Source organism: Schistocerca cancellata, chromosome 4 (assembly GCF_023864275.1).
Source record: "Schistocerca cancellata isolate TAMUIC-IGC-003103 chromosome 4, iqSchCanc2.1, whole genome shotgun sequence".
Lineage (NCBI taxonomy): Eukaryota > Metazoa > Arthropoda > Insecta > Orthoptera > Acrididae > Schistocerca > Schistocerca cancellata.
The window spans coordinates 630,948,719-630,970,975 of record NC_064629.1 but is presented as its reverse complement, the minus strand read 5'-3'; the positions used below and the strand labels follow the sequence as shown (position 1 = coordinate 630,970,975).

Genomic DNA, 22,257 nt, shown 5'->3' with positions numbered 1-22,257 from the left:
ATGATGGACAGAAAGGGGGTGACGGAGGAGGTGGACAGAGAGAAAGGGTGGAGAAGATGGACAGAAATGGGGTGAGGGTGGAGGTGGACTGAGAGAAAGGGTGGAGAAGATGGACAGAAAGGGGATGGGGGTGGAGGTGGACAGAGAAAGGGTAGAGAAGATGGACAGAAAGGGGATGATGGAGGAGGTGTACAGAGAGAAAGGGTGGAGAAGATGGACACAAAAGTGGTGAGGGTGGAGGTGGACTGAGAGAAAGAGTGGAGAAGATGGACAGAAAGGGGGTGATGCAGGAGGTGGACAGAGAGAAAGGGTGGAGAAGATGGACAGAAAGGGGGGATGGAGGAGGTGGACAGAGAGAAAGTGTGGAGAAGATGGACAGAAAGGGGGTGATGGAGGAGGTGGACAGAGAGAAAGGGTGGAGAAGATGGACAGAAAGGGGGTGATGGAGGAGGTGGACAGAGAGAAAGGGTGGAGAAAATGGACAGAAAGGGGGTGATGGAGGAGGTAGACAGAGAGAATGGGTGGAGAAAATGGACAGAAAGGGGGTGATGGAGGAAGAGGACAGTGGGAAAGGGTGGAGAAATTGGTCAGAAAAGGGGTGAGGGTGGAGGTGGACTGAGGTCAAGGGTGAAGAAGATTGACAGGAAGTGGGTGATGGAAGAGGTGGACTGAGAGAAAGGGTGGAGAAGGTGGACAGAAAGCTGGTGAGGGTTGAGGTGGACTGAGAGAAAGGTTGGAGAAGATGGACAGAAAGTGGGTGAGGGTGAAGGTGGACTGAGAGCAAGGGTGGAGAAGATGCACAGAAAGGGGGTGATGCAGGAGGTGGACAGAGAGAAAGGGTGGAGAAGATGGACAGAAAGGGGGTGATGGTGGAGGTGGACAGAGAGAAAGGGTGGGGAAGATGGACAGAAAGGGGGTGATGGAGGAGGTGGACAGAGAGACAGGGTGGAGAAGATGGACAGAAAGGGGTTGATGGAGGAGGTGGACAGGGAGAAAGGGTGGAGAAGATGGACAGAAAGGGGGTCATAGAGGAGGTGGAAAGAAAGATATGGTGGAGAAGACGGACAGAAAGAAGGTGAGGGTGGAGGTGGACTGAGAGAAAGGGGGGAGAAGATGGACAGAAAGGGGGGGATGGAGGAGGTGGACAGAGGGAAAGAGTGGAGAAGATGGACAGAAATGGGGGTGATGGAGGAGGTGGACAGAGAGAAAGGGTGGAGAAGATGGACAGGAAGGGGGCAATGGAGGAGGTGGACAGAGAGGAAGGGTGGAGAAGATGGACAGAAAGGGGGTGATGGAGGAGGTAGACAGAGAGAAAGGGTGGAGAAGATGGACTGAAAGGGGGTGATGGAGGAGGTGGACAGTGGGAAAGGGTGGAGAAGGTGGACAGAAAAGGGGTGAGGGTGGATGTGGACTGAGGGAAAGAGTGGAGAAGATTGACAGAAAGTGGGTGATGGAAGAGGTGGACAGAGAGAAAGGGTGGAGAAGATGGACAGAAAGGGGGTGATGGAGGAGGTGGAAAGAGAGATATGGTGGAGAAGAGGGACAGAAAGGGGGTGAGGGTGGAGGTGGACAGAGAGAAAGGGTGGAGAAGATGGACAGAAAGGGGTTGATGGAGGAGGTGGACAGAGAGAAATGGTGGAGAAGATGGACAGAAAGGGGGTGATGGAGGAGGTGGACAGAGAGAAAGGGTGGAGAAGATGGATGGAAAGGGGGTGATGGAGGAAGTGGACAGAGAGAAATGGTGGAGAAGATGGACAGAAAGGGGGTGATGGAGGAGGTGGACAGAGAGAAAGGGTGGAGAAGATGGACAGAAAGGGGGTGGTGGAGGAGGTGGACTGAGAGAGAGGGAAGGAGGAGAAGGATTAACAGAAAATTGGACCAAAAACATATACAGGCAATGCCTGGTACTCGTTTAGTCCTATGTAAATTAAACGAGAAGTTTGTGTGAACCACCTTGCATTGTTTATGTCTCATGACTTTCTGAAAAGTATCTTTGTGTCACTACAAATACAAATTCATGCTGTCACCTTACAGTAACCCTCCATTCAAACAACAGCAGGCAGTAGAGACTAATAGGAATTTTGGGACATGAGAGAACAGCAAGAGGCATTCTGGAATAAATATGACCTTTGACCTTTAGGGTGCCTAAGTGCAGGGGAAAGACAACACATCATGATGTCATCATAGGCCATACCCCCAATCCTAAGATACACGCCTCCCCTTCACCTTCCCATCCACTTTCCCTTCCCTCTGACTTCCTCTTTAATTTATTAGAAATATCCCGAAGGGAATGAAAGTACACCGCCATTTAAAGAGCTTCTAAGCGAACTGTACTACAGTAAACACATATTTAGCCCTCCCGGTCACTGCTCAGTAATTCAGTGCCATATCAGCTTGTTTGATCAAAGTTCTCATCTCCTCCCTAAGCACACACTTATTTTTGAAATAGACCAATGAATGAGCGTCTTATGACAAGGATGGGCTCTCCTTACCTTTATTTCGCTTCCATTGCCACTGCCTCCATCACTCGTTTTCTTGCACTGTTCTGTCACTGTCAACCATGTTTCACTGGCATTGTAGCCCTCTCTTTCTCTTACACTGTCATTGTCTCCTTCTCTGTTTCTATACCACAACCATTGTCTGCTGTCTTCCAACATTTACTACTTGCATTGAGGTCTATCTCAACGATTTAGACATTGCTCACAGTAACATGGACAAAAATATGGAAACACCAAAAACACAACAACTGATCATGCCCAATCCATTGTAGGAAGTCCGTTGGCATTTAAAACAGTTTCCAGTCAACTCAGAATGGATAAATATAGGTCTTTTATAGTTTTCGAGGAAATCTTACACCGTTCTCCCTACAAAATAATGACAAATTCAGGTAACGATAATGTGGTGCATAGCGCGCATGCGCCCATCTCTCCATAGTAAATCACAAAGGCTGAATAACATTGAGATCAGTAACTGCGGTGGCCAGGGGAGATGTGACAATTCATCCTCGTGGTCAAAAAACTAGTTCTGGACGATGTGAGCTGTTTGAAGAGCCTCCCTGTCGTCTTTGTGCGCAGTATCACCATTCGGATACAAACGTTGTGCCATAGCATGGACGGGATCAGCCAAATTGGTTACATCAACTTTGGTAGTTATGAACCCTTGCAGAATAACCATGAGGCCCACGTAATGCCACGGTATGGCTACCCAAATAATCACCGAACCCTAACTCGGCCAGATGTTGGTAACGGGGTGAAACATGACCACCAGGCCAAATAACTTTCTTCCAATGCACCGTAGTCCAGGTTTTATGCCTTTGGCACCACGTTTTCTTGTTGTGGGTTCTGATGAGTGGTTCTCGAATTCCAGCTCGTCCTGCAATCCACAGCTTATGGAACTCCCTTCGTACTGATTTTGTGCCGACAGGGTTTTTGAGTGGGACATCCATTTCTGTAGTGAATTTTTCAGCTGTCATCCTCTTGTTTTTCGTCACAATCCTCTTCAATGACCGTCTATCACGATAACTGAACACACACTTGCGTGTGACTTAGCGGATGCTTTTTTTTTTTTGTTTTCTATATGCGGCATGAATCTCTTGAAATACCAAACATTTCGGCTTCCTTGGTTAGGGAAGCACCCACCCCCACACGAGCACCAACAATTTGCTCACTTCCGAGTTCACTTAGCGACTGACAGTTGCAATGTATTGAGAACAGTGTACAGGTGCTGTTCCTGGTCAAAGACAACACCCTGCGGGCTTTTCTAGCTTCTGAAAATGTTCAAGTATACATTTCTCGCGGTCTTTCCATATTCTGTCCAACTCCTGCATCTGCACTTCTTGAATTGGCCTTTCGACTTAGAGACCGTACAGTAGCTGACTAGAGGCGTGGAGTGTGGTTAGATGGGCTGCTATTTTGCCTCTTTTGCAAACTGTGCAAAGCATCGAATGTACAGGTGGTTCAGTGAGGCATTTATCCTGTAGAGTGTGGAAGGTGTACTTCAGGCTGTTGCTTTGGTTTTTTTTTTTGTACCATAAATTGGACCAATTCTCGATGACGCATTATTACCTCTTTCTTCTGCCACTTCATCATGAGTAGCCTATGAGCACTTCCGTTCAAATGGTTCAAATGGCTCTGAGCACTATGGGACTTAACTTCTGTGGTCATCAGTCCCCTAGAACTTAGAACTACTTAAACCTAACTAACCTAACGACATCACACACATCCATGCCCGAGGCAGGATTCGAACCTGCGACCGTAGCGGTCGCGCGGTTCCAGACTATAGCGCCTAGAACCGTTCGGCCACCACGGCCGGCTAGCACTTCCGTTATAAACAGCTGTGTTCACAGGACCGCACGCATAAATTCCTGGTTTGTCAAACCCTCAGATATCCTGCCTGATCTCTACTATCCTACTGAATCACTCTTTCTGGATTCTACATGAAATATTTGGAAATACACTCCTGGAAATGGAAAAAAGAACACACTGACACCGGTGTGTCAGACCCACCATACTTGCTCCGGACACTGCGAGAGGGCTGTACAAGCAATGATCACACGCACGGCACAGCGGACACACCAGGAACCTGTCCGCCGCTCGTGGTCTCGCGGTAGCGTTCTCGCTTCCCGAGTACGGGGTCCCGGGTTCGATTCCCGGCGGGGTCAGGGATTTTCACCTGCCCCGAGATGACTGGGTGTTTGTGTTGTCCTCATCATTTCATCATCATCCAGGAAAGTGGCGAAATTGGACTGAGCAAAGATTGGATAATTGTACGAGCGCTGATAACCACGCAGTTGAGCGCCCCACAAACCAAACATCATCATCACACCAGGAACCGCGGTGTTGGCCGTCGAATGGCGCTAGCTGCGCAGCATTTGTGCACCGCCGCCGTCAGTGTCAGCCAGTTTGCCGTGGCATACGGAGCTCCATCGCAGTCTTTAACACTGGTAGCATGCCGCGACAGCGTGGACGCGAACCGTATGTGCAGTTGACGGACTTTGAGCGAGGGCGTATAGTGGGCATGCGGGAGGCCGGGTGGACGTACCGCCGAATTGCTCAACACGTGGGGCGTGAGGTCTCCACAGTACATCGATGTTGTCGCCAGTGGTCGGCGGAAGATGCACGTGCCCGTCGACCTGGGACCGGACCGCAGCGACGCACGGATGCACGCCAAGACCGTAGGATCCTACGCAGTGCCATAGGGGACCGCACCGCCACTTCCCAGCAAATTAGGGACACTGTTGCTCCTGGGGTATCGGCGAGGACCATTCGCAACCGTCTCCATGAAGCTGGGCTACGGTCCCGCACACCGTTAGGCCGTCTTCCGCTCACGCCCCAACATCGTGCAGCCCGCCTCCAGTGGTGTCGCGACAGGCGTGAATGGAGGGACGAATGGAGACGTGTCGTCTTCAGCGATGAGAGTCGCTTCTGCCTTGGTGCCAATGATGGTCGTATGCGTGTTTGGCGTCGTGCAGGTGAGCGCCACAATCAGGACTGCATACGACCGAGGCACACAGGGCCAACACCCGGCATCATGGTGTGGGGAGCGATCTCCTACACTGGCCGTACACCACTGGTGATCGTCGAGGGGACACTGAATAGTGCACGGTACATCCAAACCGTCATCGAACCCATCGTTCTACCATTCCTAGACCGGCAAGGGAACTTGCTGTTCCAACAGGACAATGCACGTCCGCATGTATCCCGTGCCACCCAACGTGCTCTAGAAGGTGTAAGTCAACTACCCTGGCCAGCAAGATCTCCGGATCTGTCCCCCATTGAGCATGTTTGGGACTGGATGAAGCGTCGTCTCACGCGGTCTGCACGTCCAGCACGAACGCTGGTCCAACTGAGGCGCCAGGTGGAAATGGCATGGCAAGCCGTTCCACAGGACTACATCCAGCATCTCTACGATCGTCTCCATGGGAGAATAGCAGCCTGCATTGCTGCGAAAGGTGGATATACACTGTACTAGTGCCGACATTGTGCATGCTCTGTTGCCTGTGTCTATGTGCCTGTGGTTCTGTCAGTGTGATCATGTGATGTATCTGACCCCAGGAATGTGTCAATAAAGTTTCCCCTTCCTGGGACAATGAATTCACGGTGTTCTTATTTCAATTTCCAGGAGTGTATCTCAAGCAACGGGTGAAACGTAGCATTCTACGTTCCTCTAATCTTTATCTCCATGTGAATTTATCGTCAATAAGTAGTGACAGGAAAAAAATATTATATTTTAAGGCCAAAATCGGTGTTATTTTTTGCCACAATCGGGGTCATTTTTTTCTGAAGTCGGCGTTATTCTTTGTCAATGTCGGTGCTACATTTTAGCCAAACTCAGTGTACGTTTTTCCAAGCTTGGTGCCATTTTTTGGTGAAATTTGGTGTTATTCATTTCATGAATTTCGGTGTTATTTTTTTCCCCAAAAGCACTGTCCTTTTCCTGCCTAAGTCAGTGTTTCTTTTTGTCAAATTCAGTGCACTTTTGTTGCCAAATTCAGTGTCGTGTTTTTGACCAATTCAATGACTTTTTTTGCCAAATTTAGTGTTGTTTTTACGAAATATGTTTCTACGGAACTGGTTTTTGTGAAATTTGATATTAAATTTGCCACGTTCGGTTTATTTTTCCCAAATGTGAAGTTTTTTTGACAAATCATCATCATCATCATTTAAGACTGATTATGCCTTTCAGCGTTCAGTCTGGAGCATAGCCCTCCTTATAGTTCCTCCATGATCCCCTATTCAGTGCTAACATTGGTGCCTCTTCTGATGTTAAGCCTATTACTTCAAAATCATTCGTAACCGAATCCAGGTACCTTCTCCTCGGTCTGCTCCGACTCCTCCTACCCTCTATTGCTAAACCCATGAGTCTCTTGGGTAACCTTGCTTCTCCCATGCGTGTAACATGACCCCACCATCTAAGCCTGTTCGCCCTGACTGCTACATCTATAGAGTTCATTCCCAGTTTTTATTTGATTTCCTCATTGTGGACACCCTCCTGCCATTGTTCCCATCTACTAGTACCTGCAATCATCTTAGCTACTATCATATCCGTAACCTCAACCTTGTTGATAAGGTAACATGAATCCACCCAGCTTTCGCTCCCATACAACAAAGTTGGTCGAAAGATTGAACTGTGCTGTAGGGAAGCAGCCTACTCACGCTGTAGTAAATTCACATCAGTTTCCATTGTGTGCCAGCCAGTCTGCTGTAACTAGCTCTGACGTCATAAATGTTGCGCAATACCTTAAAAATCAAGCAAATAACCTAAAACTTTTCTAGCATGTCAGGAATAATACTAAATTAATGTGTGTTAAATATCAGTTCGATAACTTCAGCCATTTTTGAAATTTGGACGTTTTTCTGAAAAAATCATTGGCGCAACAGAAAAGAGCTAGAGACTTCAAAATTTATATTTAGATTCATCTTTCATAATGATTTAATAAAAACAGTACTTTGGATTTCACAGATTAAGACTTTAGTGGAAATTCATGATTTTCTGGTTTTCGTCTCAAAACTGAAGGAAGCAAGATAGATTAAGTAGGCTAATAAATAAGGCTAGGATGTTTAGATTTAAATAGGTTGGAGGTCCGCTATGACTATGAAGATGTGAAAAGTTTCTTTTGAATACCTATAAAATTATAGCGATAGCGGATCTCAAAAGGGCCAGTTCAGAGCTCATCTACTGCGTGCAGTGTAATTTAATTAATTCTCTCGCCCAAAATAATTAACTTAGCCACGTCAAAATTTTATTATCAATACTTACCTGCGTGCTGAATGCACGTTTAAATTAAGAGCTTCATCGGCCATCAGCAAAAGAAGCTATAAATTATTGTGTAACTTGAAGTGGTGCGTTATTAGCCCAGCGGCTAGTCGGGAGAGCCGATTTGCTCAGGTGTTCCCTTAGCCGTCCGCACCGCGGCTATATATACACTCCTGGAAATTGAAATAAGAACACCGTGAATTCATTGTCCCAGGAAGGGGAAACTTTATTGACACATTCCTGGGGTCAGATACATCACATGATCACACTGACAGAACCACAGGCACATAGACACAGGCAACAGAGCATGCACAATGTCGGCACTAGTACAGTGTATATCCACCTTTCGCAGCAATGCAGGCTGCTATTCTCCCATGGAGACGATCGTAGAGATGCTGGATGTAGTCCTGTGGAACGGCTTGCCATGCTATTTCCACCTGGCGCCTCAGTTGGACCAGCGTTCGTGCTGGACGTGCAGACCGCGTGAGACGACGCTTCATCCAGTCCCAAACATGCTCAATGGGGGACAGATCCGGAGATCTTGCTGGCCAGGGTAGTTGACTTACACCTTCTAGAGCACGTTGGGTGGCACGGGATACATGCGGACGTGCATTGTCCTGTTGGAACAGCAAGTTCCCTTGCCGGTCTAGGAATGGTAGAACGATGGGTTCGATGACGGTTTGGATGTACCGTGCACTATTCAGTGTCCCCTCGACGATCACCAGTGGTGTACGGCCAGTGTAGGAGATCGCTCCCCACACCATGATGCCGGGTGTTGGACCTGTGTGCCTCGGTCGTATGCAGTCCTGATTGTGGCGCTCACCTGCACGGCGCCAAACACGCATACGACCATCATTGGCACCAAGGCAGAAGCGACTCTCATCGCTGAAGACGACACGTCTCCATTCGTCCCTCCATTCACGCCTGTCGCGACACCACTGGAGGCGGGCTGCACGATGTTGGGGCGTGAGCGGAAGACGGCCTAACGGTGTGCGGGACCGTAGCCCAGCTTCATGGAGACGGTTGCGAATGGTCCTCGCCGATACCCCAGGAGGAACAGTGTCCCTAATTTGCTGGGAAGTGGCGGTGCGGTCCCCTATGGCACTGCGTAGGATCCTACGGTCTTGGCGTGCATCCGTGCGTCGCTGCGGTCCGGTCCCAGGTCGACGGGCACGTGCACCTTCCGCCGTCCACTGGCGACAACATCGATGTACTGTGGAGACCTCACGCCCCACGTGTTGAGGAATTCGGCGGTATGTCCACCCAGCCTCCAGCATGCCCACTATACGCCCTCGCTCAAAGTCCGTCAACTGCACATACGGTTCACGTCCACGTTGTCGCGGCATGCTACCAGTGTTAAAGACTGCGATGGAGCTCCGTATGCCACGGCAAACTGGCTGACACTGACGGCGGCGGTGCACAAATGCTGCGCAGCTAGCGCCATTCGACGGCCAACACCGCGGTTCCTGGTGTGTCCGCTGTGCCGTGCGTGTGATCATTGCTTGTACAGCCCTCTCGCAGTGTCCGGAGCAAGTATGGTGGGTCTGACACACCGGTGTCAATGTGTTCTTTTTTCCATTTCCAGGAGTGTATAATAGCGCTGCGCGAGAAAGGATGGCCCCAGTTCTCTCCAGACGCTGAATAACACGCCATCTGTGTCGGGAGTCGCGTCGCCTCGGTATCACTGCTACAAACAGCCTCGGGTGCCGTATTAAGTTACTAGAGATACGCGGAACCGTGAAATCATTTCAAGTGAAGGGTTAATTCTGGGATGATTTTCATTATCTAGCTTCAGTTTGCGTATTGTCGTATTTTCACGTGCCGTTGCGGGACAGACATTCTACCAATTATTTAGCGTGGCGTTTGATGAAATATTCTCATCAAATTTTGGCGAGCATTCTTTTTAACATTTAATTCGGACATTTATAGTTGCATCAGCGCATTAGACTCTGAACGGCTCTGTTAGTTAGGTTGTAGGGATACTTGTGTTTGTTATCAGTGAATTTCAGAATATACTCAACTATTTTGGAAAATCGTTTTTGATTAGAAATCCTGGACAATCTCCTAATTCCTCAGAGCTATAAGCTGCAGCTATGATGGTATTCTCAGATGAAGTGGGCACTAGGAACTCTAATTACAGGCTCCACGTTTTGTTAAATCACTTTCTGGGTGCTAAAAAGTAAATAGAGAGCCAGTGTTGAGAACGGCGAAAGACAGCATTAACAACATTCTAAAAGCCTGAAACTGATTCAACATGTAAGCATTTATACAGCAATTATTTTAATTTTCACAAGTTAACCGCCGCCCCACATATGGTGCATCGGCCGGGAAGTCAACTAAGTGAAAGTGATTTTTAACTATTCGGATTCGCGAGTGAAATGCGACACGCAACTGAGTATAGAACAGTGAATGTGTTACGTGTGCATGTGGACGACGCAATTGGATTAACAACACATCTGGATTGACGGAGCTGGCACTGAGTCTAGCGGTGCTGCCGGCATCGCGAGAAGCCAGTCTCGCCGCACCGCAGTCGTCCGCTGGAGCAGCCGGAGCCGCGCCTGCAGTTACGGGCCACGCAAACACACAACAGCCGTCGGAGTGCCGTCTGCAGTTCAACGTGCTACGTCGCATCAGTAATCCTGGTACGCCGCACCGACAACGTCTTGCAGAAGGAACTAAGTTAGGTGAAAAGCTGTTAAAAATTTTACTAACCTGCACTAAAAGACTGTCTGCGATGGAACCGCCAAAAGAAACTGAGGTTAAACTTAAATCAGAACCTATGTCTGTTGAAGGAACTGTAAATCCAGACAACGGTTCAAGTGTAAATATGCATGAAAATAGTAATGTTAAAGCGAAATATGAAGTATTGTCTCCTGACAGTAGTGTGGGATGGGGTAATGATTCAATAATAGAGACCCCTGTAGTAAATCAGAAAGTAGAAATTGTAAATTTATTGGATGATAGTTTCTCTGATGAATTAAAAATGAAACAGTCTTCAGAGATGGTAGAGTTTAAGAAGGAGAAGTTAGATATGACTAATCAATCAGAAGTTTCATTTAGTTTTGACGATTCTGGTATTGGAGCTAGTTTTTTGTCACCTGAGTGTGATAAAAAGCCAGCTAGTGAGCAACCCAAAGATGCTGGGGCTATTGATTTAAATGTTATATTACAAGCAATAGCTGCCAGTAATGCACAAATGACAGCTGAATTAAAGTCTGAAATGGTGGCCAGTCAAACAAATTTTAATATGCGGTTTGAGGCAATGGATAATAAATTGGAATCCAATAATGCTGAGTTAAAGTCTGAAATAAGTGAACAGGTCAAAAACAGTAATGCTGAATTAAAGTCTGAGATTGTGGCCAGCCAAACAAATTTTAATAAACGATTGGAGGTAATGGACGATACCTTCAAGGCTGGTTGCAATAAGTTGAAAGAGGATCTAGACAGTTTGAATTATAAAATTGACTACAACCATGAGGATATTAAGAAAAAGGTTGCTCAACAATTTTCTGAAAGGTATAAAACAGTTAAATCCGAAGTTGCTGAGGTTCGCAAAGACTTCCAAATGGAAGATGCGAAGCTGGAGCACAAGTTAACAGAAAAGATCGAGGCGGAATCTGAACTGTGCTGAGATAGATTTAAAGATGTTAATATTAAAGTAAACATGTGTCAAGCAGACGTAGATGCAATTAAAACTGATACTACTCATATTGTACAAAGAGTAGATAATGTTGAATTAAGAGTAGAAAATATCAATACTAACATTGCTAACATTGAGAGTAAAGTAGCTTCAGTAACTTCTGGTAATGGTAATATACAACAAGTTGTAGCTGCAAACGCCGCTTTTATCGGGTGTCGGCAGTTCTTGCGGTTCGATCCAGATAAAAATATCCACCCGCTAGATTTCTGGAACGATTTTGAAGATGTGATTCCACCAACTTGGTCTGAACGAGAGAAAATCTCATTTATTAGAAGCCATTTAGCAGGTGACGCCATGCGTTGGTCAGCTGATGTTATGTTGAAGTGTAAAACATTAGCGGAGTTTAAAACAGCTTTCATTAATGAGTATTGGTCTAGCAATAAGCAAAATGAAGCGTTGAGAGAATTTTGGAGTGGAAAACGCTTCAATGCAGGCAAGGAATCAATTAAAGAGTTTGCTAGGTCATGGATTTCACGTTTGTCACATCTGGCGGAAAAGCTAAAGCCAGAAATGATTATACTAGGTCTTGAAGCCAAACTGCCATGGTATTGGCAAACTAGAATCATATCTGCCCCTAGAGACAATCTGGATCGTTTCATTGAGTATCTGGAACGTGTAGAACGTGTTGCTGCCAATGAGGAGCAAGCACGTAATAACAGAAATGCCAATAACAATAGTAGTAATTTTAGGAACGAGCAAAATGGCAATGTAAACATCAGAACAGTAGGTGTTCGCCATCCTAAGAGAGGTAGGAATTGGGGAAATAATTATCAGAACCAACAATGGCATCCAAATGACAGTAATGTTGTTCCAAACAGAATTGTGCAGGTAAACAACAGCGCGGAAAGCAATGCTATGCCAGCTAACTATAATGAAACTAAAGGAAACAGTAGTAGGCCGAGGCAGGAAAACTAGTTCCCGTCTATGAGGACACTGGCGCTCACCAGGCGGTTACTTTTCCTAAGCCAGTAGTTACGGGAATTGGTAAGACAGATCAGAATACTCAGACTGAACATGTAGATGAAGAGTCGGTAGCATCTAAGGATACAACAGAAATAGTAGATCACTCACAGTATTTGATAGATACCGTGTTAGAAACGCTTTCTAAGTGGGAAGGGAAAGAGAAGGCGCAGCAGTGTAACGATAGGGAGGAGCTACAAAATACTGAATTGACAGGTGAAGAAGCAGAAGAAATTCATGCTTATATTTACGATGAGGATGATATGCTCTTATCTAAAGTGCCTGTGCAGGGTGTTGATACTGTACTAATAAATTTAGGACAGGAGATAAGTGAGAATGTAGAGGGTCGATGAACCCAGTAGCTGTGACCAGTTGTCACTTGAGAAGGAAACCGACGATAATGGTGAAAGTGGTTTAGCTGTAATTAGTGTTATGCCCGCTCTGGAGTCGCAGAATCGCTCAGACTACAGTAATTTGGGTTATGTTCAGCAAACTAAATGTAATGAAGTCGTGCGGTGTTTCGATTTAAAATTAATAGACCGACTGGAAAAGGCAGCTGAAAATGTAATTCAGGAAACCCCTACACACTGTGACCTAAATGTAATGAAGACAGATGTCAATCACTTTAGTTGGAGACAAATCCAAAAGGAACTATTAGATGAATTTGAGGAACCACCTGTACAACCTAGAATAAGCCACCCTATAATAATAGTGAATATGTTGGGTATCAATGTACGTTGTCTCTTAGACAGTGGAAGTGAGGTGAGTGCAATATCTCAGTCCTTCTTTGATGCATTACCTGGTAAAGACAAGCTTACAGTAATGAGGGTATCAGGACTAAGAATAATTGGTGCTACTGGCAAGGTTTCAAAAACGGTAAAGCAAGAAGCTTTACTACCCTTTAACATTAATGGTAATTTAATTGATCATCCAGGTTTAATTGTAAACAATCTCAGTATTGAGGTTTTAATTGGCATAGATTTCTTGTCAAAATATCAGAGTGTTGTTGACTTTGAAAGAAGCCAGTTAAAAAATGGTCTTGCCAATAACCGGAGTAATTATAGTACCTTTTAGTGATAAACATGTAGTAACTGATGATGAAACTTGGGAGCTGCCTATACGAGTTCTGAAAAATAGGAGGTATTGGGACGAAGGTGTTAATCTTAGTAACAGTAAGCTGAACACAGAAGAAGAAGAAGAAGCAATTATTTTGGACAAAATAGAAGCTAAATTGCAGGAAATCGATAAGATTTCAGACAATCAAAAGGAAGAACTGAGACAGGTTCTAAAAAGGCATCATAAGGTATTTTCAGATCGACGTGGCGTGGTCAAATGTTATGAATGAATGCTGTAGGGAGGAGGTTGTTCTGTAACCTCTACACAGTGTGGCAGCTGTGCAGTCCCAGCTGTGTGAGATCTTCTTTCCCTTTCAGGTCTCACTCATTCTTCATCTTTCCTATCCACAAAAATTTCGACCTTTTCTTTCCAAATACTAAAATTTTCCGTCATGACTATCAAGCCAGCATTAAGCCAATGAATGCTGTAGGGAGGAGGTTGTTCTGTAACCTCTACACAGTGTGGCAGCTGTGCAGTCCCAGCTGTGTGAGATCTTCTTTCCCTTTCAGGTCTCACTCATTCTTCATCTTTCCTATCCACAAAAATTTCGACCTCTTCTTTCCAGACATGAAATTTTTCTGTCATGTCTATCAAGCCATGAGTTCTGTAACCATTCTATCCACCGATTAGTGAAGAAAATACCTAATGTGACAAACCAATAGTGATAAACAATAGAGAAGTATGATGTAATTAAGATACAATGCATTTGAGTAACAAGTATGTATAGAACCCTGGTATTATGGTAAGTACAAAGTGTTGTTTTATTGGAAATGGTCCACCAACAGTAATTTAAAAAGATATATGAATTCATATACAAACAGGATCTGAAGTGGTAGTGAAACCTAGTGTATGCATTAGAGCTAACTAAGAAATAGTAAAAGAGATTGCTTAGTGTTAGGAAAAATATGCAGATAAGTTGTAAGATTAAACTCACCTGGTGTAGCAAGGAAAGGCAGTGTAATAGAATTGAGCCGTGTTTGTGGTTGAGACGTGAAGGACACGTCCCTGAAGTATTTATAAGGTTGGAGCTGGCCATTATTTTAATGTAGTGCGTGACAGGATACACCTACACGTATTGAGGTTATGAGTTGGAGGCGTGAATGCGACCATAGGTACCCTTATGTTAGATGAGACAGAGCAGCTCATGGTGTCCTATAGGTTTAAGGAATTTAGCATTACGCTCGTCCATAATTACTTGATGCACTTTAGTGGTAGGTCGAGAGAGACTACCTGAGGTTTCAGCGTCCGATCGAGTGAAAATGGTTTGCCACGTGAGCAAACTGATCAGCTACAATACACTATGAATATGAAATAAATGTGCTATCCTATGCTTTAAATATTAATAGAGTGAGTGTTAAATAAGTACACACACTAGCAAAATAAATAACATAATGGCAGACGTGAAACATTAATTTTAGCTCAGCATAAATACACTTCAAAGTAAGTAAGTACCTAATTGCAGATGTGGAACTAACACAACAGCAGAGGACCAATAAGTGGATTTTATAGTCAACTAAACGTAGTGTGTTTTGAACACTCAGAACTGTACTATTACCAAAAGTTACTCACACGTACAAAGAATCTGAGGAAACAACCACTAATCAAATATACTCATACAATCTCTAAGCATAAGGTAATCAAAGATGAGTCAGTTAAGTAAATAAAATGCAGATTTGTCAGGAATGTACCGAGCATTGGTTCAGTGTTCCTGCCCAGAAATAATAAATTGATGTTAAATAGGATTCATGATTGTATGCCTTGAGCATAGATTTTCTCTAGTACGTGACTAACGGCGTTTTGAGCCATTTGTTTACCGATTTTATGACATTTAAGTAACCGCGAGAGTAATGTTGAAAAAGTTCTGTTAACTTTGTTCCAGCAAAATATTGAAGGATAAAATGTATATATACCCATTTCATTGTGACCCACCCTTAAATGTTAAGTGAACAGAGTCTGAGGCACTCTTTTTGTTTGTTCTACAGGACAAACCAGATAATGGCAGCCTGGTAGCTGCGTGAAAGCGTGGAGTGACTTGGACACAACTCACAGTGATCCCTCCCCTTTCCCCCATGTAATTTAGAGAGAACGTGAAGGACGCACACCATAGCAACTTCCCCTCCTCTACCCTTGTGAATGGAAGTGTAGGACGCCAGCTAAAGCGGCTACAACCACGTGTGTAAAAATTATTTGTGAACTTTTCTTTCAGGTTTAGAAAAGACTGTTAAGAGATAATCATCTGTTTATGTATCATGTTATTTTCTTTGAATTTGTGTATGTAAAAATGTATTTAATGTATTTAATGGATCTAAGATTTTCATAATTTTTAAATTCGTATGTGTTTGTTTGTTTAAGGCAATATGTATGCCAAAATATTTCATTGACTTTGCTTAAAATGTTGAGTAATGACATTGTTTAAAAAGGCAGTGAACATGCCCACAATTTAAATAATTAATGTAGGTAATCACTTTTCTTTAGTGTTTCTACATGTTTATATTTCAATTTTGATTTTTTTATAGGGAGTTAAACTGTACTCTTGCTTCCCTTTTTGTAATTAAATTTTTTTTTCATTCATTAACATTCATAAACAAAAAATTTAAGTAGAGGGTGATGTACGGAAGCAGCCTACTCACGCTGTAGTAAATTCACATCAGTTTCCATTGTGTGCCAGCCAGTCTGCTGTAACTAGCTCTGACGTCATAAATGTTGCGCAATACCTTAAAAATCAAGCAAATAACCTAAAACTTTTCTAGCATGTCAGGAATAATACTAAATTAATGTGTGTTAAATATCAGTTCGATAACTTCAGCCATTTTTGAAATTTGGACGTTTTTCTGAAAAAATCATTGGCGCAACAGAAAAGAGCTAGAGACTTCAAAATTTATATTTAGATTCATCTTTCATAATGATTTAATAAAAACAGTACTTTGGATTTCACAGATTAAGACTTTAGTGGAAATTCATGATTTTCTGGTTTTCGTCTCAAAACTGAAGGAAGCAAGATAGATTAAGTAGGCTAATAAATAAGGCTAGGATGTTTAGATTTAAATAGGTTGGAGGTCCGCTATGACTATGAAGATGTGAAAAGTTTCTTTTGAATACCTATAAAATTATAGCGATAGCGGATCTCAAAAGGGCCAGTTCAGAGCTCATCTACTGCGTGCAGTGTAATTTAATTAATTCTCTCGCCCAAAATATTTAACTTAGCCACGTCAAAATTTTATTATCAATACTTACCTGCGTGCTGAATGCACGTTTAAATTAAGAGCTTCATCGGCCATCAGCAAAAGAAGCTATAAATTATTGTGTAACTTGAAGTGGTGCGTTATTAGCCCAGCGGATAGTCGGGAGAGCCGATTTGCTCAGGCGTTCACTTAGCCGTCCGCACCGCGGCTATATATATAAGAGCGCTGCGCGAGAAAGGAAAGCCCCAGTTCTCTCCAGACGCTGAATAACACGCCATCTGTGTCGGGAGTCGCGTCGCCTCGGTATCACTGCTACAAACAGCCTCAGGTGCCGTATTAAGTTACTAGAGATACGCGGAACTGTGAAATCATTTCAAGTGAAGGATTAATTCTGGGATGATTTTCATTATCTAGCTTCAGTTTGCGTATTGTCGTATTTTCACGTGCCGTTGCGGGACAGACATTCTACCAATTATTTAGCGTGGCGTTTGATGAAATATTCTCATCAAATTTTGGCGAGCATTCTTTTTAACATTTAATTCGGACATTTATAGTTACATCAGCGCATTAGACTCTGAACTGCTCTGTTAGTTAGGTTGTAGGGATACTTGTGTTTGTTATCAGTGAATTTCAGAATATACTCAACTATTTTGGAAAATCGTTTTTGATTAGAAATCCCGGACAATCTCCTAATTCCTCAGAGCTATAAGCTGCAGCTATAATGGTATTCTCAGATGAAGTGGGCACTAGGAACTCTAATTACAGGCTCCACGTTTTGTTAAATCACTTTCTGGGTGCTAAAAAGTAAATAGAGAGCCAGTGTTGAGAACGGTGAAAGACAGCATTAACAACATTCTAAAAGCCTGAAACTGATTCAACATGTAAGCATTTATACAGCAATTATTTTAATTTTCACAAGTTAACCGCCGCCCCACAGTGCACAGATAACTTAGTCTTGGTACTGACTTCCTTCTTGCAGAAGAGAGTAGATCGTAGCTGAGCGCTCACTGCATTAGCTTTGCTACACCTCGCTTCCAGTTCTTTCACTATGTTGCCATCCTGTGAGAATATGCATCGTAAGTACTTGAAACTGTCCACCTGTTCTAACTTTGTTCCTCCTATTTGGCACTCAATCCGTTTATATTTCTTTCCCACTGACATTACTTTCGTTTTGGAGATGCTAATCTTCATACCATAGTCTTTACATTTCTGATCTAGCTCTGAAATATTACTTTGCAAACTTTCAATCGAATCTGCCATCACAACTAAGTCATCCGCATATGCAAGACTGCTTATTTTGTGTTCACATATCTTAATCTCACCCAGCCAGTCTATTGTTTTCAACATATGATCCATAAATAATATGAACAACAGGGTTCAGGAGGATAATACGGAACGCCGTGCTGGATCTCAACGGCCTAGTATCACTAGCAGTCTAGATGACAGGCATCTTATCCGCATGGCTGTAACGGATCGTGCAGCCACGTCTCGATCCCTGAGTCAACAGATGGGGACGTTTGCAAGACAACAACCATCTGCACGAACAGGTCGACGACGTTGTCAGCAGCATGGACTATCAGCTCGGAGACAATGGCTGTGGTTACCCCTGACGCTGCATCACAGACAGAAGCGCCTGCGATGGTGTACTCAACGACGAACCTGGGTACACGAATTGCAGAACGTCAGTTTTTCGGATGAATCCAGGTTCTGTTTACAGCATCAGGATGGTTACATTCGTGTTTGGCGACATTGCGGTGAACGCACATTGGAAGCGTGTATTCGTCATCGCCATACTGGCGTATCACCTGGCGTGATGGTATGGGGTGCCATGGGTTAAACGTCTCGGTCACCTCTTGTTCGCACTGACGGCACTTTGAACAGCGGACGTTACATTTCATATGTGTTACGAACCGTGGCTCTACCCTTCATTCGATCCCTACGAAACCCTAAATTTCAGCAGGATAATGCACGACCGCATGTTGCAGGTCCTGTAGGGGTCTTTCTGGATACATTAAATGATCGACTGATGCGTTTGTGTGATGTCCTTAGGTGAGTTAGGTTTAAGTTGTTCTAAGTTCTAGGGGACTGATGACCTTAGAAGTTAAGTCCCATAGTGCTCAGAGCCATTTGAACCATTTGAACTACATTTCAAAAGATTATCTGAACTGTGTATCGTCCATGTTTCACTTCCATACAAGGCTACACGATAAACAAATGCCTCCGAAACGACTTCCAACACTAAAATCTAAATTTGATATTAACAAATTTCACTTCATCGGAAACGTTTTTCTTGCCATTTCCAATCTATAGTTCATATCCTCTTTACTTCGGCCACCATCAGTTATTTTACTGCCCGAATAACAACTACTTTCATTGTCTGGTTTCCAAAGTAATTCCTTCAGTATCACCTGACCTATTTCGACTATATTCAATTAACCTTGTTTTGCTTTTGTTGGTGTTCCTCTTATATCCTCCTTTCAAGACACTGTTCGTTCCATTCAGCTGTTCATCCAAGAACTTTTCTGAATGTGACAGAATTACAATGTCATTGTGAATGACAAACCTCAATGTTTTTGTTTCTTCTCCCCGAACTTTAATTCCATCTCAAAATTTTTCTTCCGTTTCCTTTATTGCTTGCTCAATGTTCAAACTGAATAAAATAGGAGATAGATAGCAACCCTATCTCACTCACTTCTTCACCACTGCTTCCCTTTCATGCCCCTTGACTATTACATCTGCTGTCTGGTTTTTTGTACGGTTTGTATATAACACTTTCTCCCAATATTTTACCACTGTTACCTTCAGAATTTCTAAGTGTGTATTCCAGTCGACGATCACAATAGGTGAAGTACACTACTGGCCATTAAAATTGCTACACCACGAAGATGACGTGCTACAAACGCGAAATTTAACCGACAGGAAGAAGATGCTGTGATATGCAAATGATTAGCTTTTCAGAGCATACACACAAGGTTGGCGCCGGTGGCGACACCTACAACGTGCTGACATGAGGAAAGTTACCAACCGATTTCTCATACACAAACAGCAGTTGACCGGCATTGCCTTGGGAAACGTTGTTGTGATGCCTCGTGTAATGAGGAGAAATGCGTACCATCACGTTCCCGACTTTGATGAACGTCGGATTGTAGTCTATCGCGATTGTGGTTTATCGTATCGCGAGATTGCTGCTCGCGTTGGTCGAGATCCAGTGACTGTTAGCAGAATATGGAATCGGTGGGTTCAGGAGGATAATACGGAACGCCGTGCTGGATCTCAACGGCCTAGTATCACTAGCAGTCTAGATGACAGGCATCTTATCCGCATGGCTGTAACGGATCGTGCAGCCACGTCTCGATCCCTGAGTCAACAGATGGGGACGTTTGCAAGACAACAACCATCTGCACGAACAGTTCGACGACGTTGTCAGCAGCATGGACTATCAGCTCGGAGACAATGGCTGCGGTTACTTTTGACGCTGCATCACAGACAGAAGCGCCTGCGATGGTGTACTCAACGACGAACCTGGGTACACGAATGGCAGAACGTCATTTTTTCGGATGAATCCAGGTTCTGTTTACAGCATCAGGATGGTTACATTCGTGTTTGGCGACATTGCGGTGAACGCACATTGGAAGCGTGTATTCGTCATCGCCATACTGGCGTATCACCTGGCGTGATGGTATGGGGTGCCATGGGTTAAACGTCTCGGTCACCTCTTGTTCGCACTGACGGCACTTTGAACAGTGGACGTTACATTTCATATGTGTTACGAACCGTGGCTCTACCCTTCATTCGATCCCTGCGATACCCTAAATTTCAACAGGATAATGCACGACCGCATGTTGCAGGTCCTGTAGGGGCCTTTCTGGATACATTAAATGATCGACTGCTCCCCTGGCCAGCACATTCTCCAGATCACTCACCAATTGAAAACGTCTGGTCAATGGTGGCCGAGCAACTGGCTCGTCACAATATGCCAGTCACTATTCTTGACGAACTGAGGTATCTTGTTGAAGCTGCATGGGCAGCTGTACCTGTACACGCCATCCAAGCTCTGTTTGACTCAAAGCCCAGGCGTATCAAGGCCGTTATTACGGCCAGAGGTGGTTGCTCTGGGTAATGATTTCTCAGGATCTATGCACCCATATTGCGTGAAGATGTAATCACATGTCAGTTCTAGTATAATATATTTGTCCAATGAATACCCGTTTATGATCTGCATTTCTTCTTGGTGTAGCAATTTTGATGGCCAGTAGTGTACCTGCTTTATCCTTCTTTCATGAAGATCTAATTTGCCATGTTGCCACATAGCCTGGGTGTTTCTATGGCATGTCAGGAGAACGAGGGATGACTGTGTCTCAGTGAGAGGGGAGGGTTCTTTATTCTGCGTACAAAGATGGCTGTGCACTGTTCTTGGTGACAGGTCGTATCTGGCGTTCCGCCACCCGACCAGCCAGGGGCTGCGCAGCTCGCTGTTCGCACCCTTCTGCAGCAGCGTGTGGGTGGCCAGCGGTGCCGTCTGGCTTCTTATCATGAGCTCGCTGCGGCTCATCACGTGGATCGGCTCGCGCCAGGCGGGCAGCATCGTGCAGGCTGAGAGCTCCTGGGGCGCCGTCGTCGTCTTCGCCGCCTGCGCTATTGGCTTACAAGGTAGACACTCTTTTTACCGCAGTATTCATCACACTGTATTCACGGAGACTGGTAACCGGTCACAGACCCTACTGTGATCTGCAAGTGTACGTTGTTTGCCCAAGGATCGAGAATAACAAGATTTTGACCATTGCAGTAGAGGTGGAGAACACGGCAAGTGGCATTACCCGATTTCCCAGGAACTTCACTCAGTGGAAGAGGAGTCAAAAAGGCGAATTATTCTTGGCTGATCCGTAGGTGTTCGGCCGTTTTTGAAAAAACAACGGTCGAAGTTTTGAGGTAGTTTCTAGGTACTTTATGTGCCTTTTATCGCGTGATATTGCTCTGACGAAGTGGGGGCTCAGTGGTTAGGGTCTTTTTTTGTGTTCGAAACACGTTAATTGTTTTTATTTATTTTATTTTTATTGTTTTCGTTTATCTACGCGTATCTGTAGAAAGTTGTTACACGAATCTCTCTTGTCAAATTAGGGGATACAAGGGCGTTGTGAGGTAACGGGCGAACTGTGGCGCCCTGAAAATATTGTAAGTTCAGAGTTGGCGGCGACCAATCGATCCGTTCGGCAAGGCGCGGCTCGTTAGCAAGCACGTGATGCCGCACAACGGACGGCCATGTGGTCCATCGAGCACGTGGCTGGCAATTCCTTGGTGACGCTGTGCGCCAGGAGGGCCAGAGATGGCGGACTTTGTGAAACCTTAATGCAGACATTTCACAGTTCGTATAGAAATTAATAGTAGCCAGATGAATCATGATACCTCAAAAAGAGACATGTACTGTACTATTATTCGCACGACGATTCTGATGGTGTAATCAGATTTTCAATATCTTTATTAGTATAAAGTTTAGTATGTGACGGTAAATAATACAAGTAACACTCAGCAAAGAATTTCCAAAAT

At 44.5% G+C, this 22,257-nt stretch overlaps 1 protein-coding gene across 1 annotated transcript in view; it reads left to right on the top strand.

Moving 5' to 3' along the window:
- LOC126184355 (uncharacterized) overlaps window positions 1–22,257 on the top strand; it is a 186,579-nt gene that overhangs the window by 23,807 nt on the left and 140,515 nt on the right. Inside the window, exon 2 of the mRNA XM_049926735.1 lies at window positions 21,137–21,363. Coding sequence (XP_049782692.1) covers window positions 21,137–21,363 — 227 coding nt within the window. The remainder of the gene's footprint in view (window positions 1–21,136; window positions 21,364–22,257) is intronic.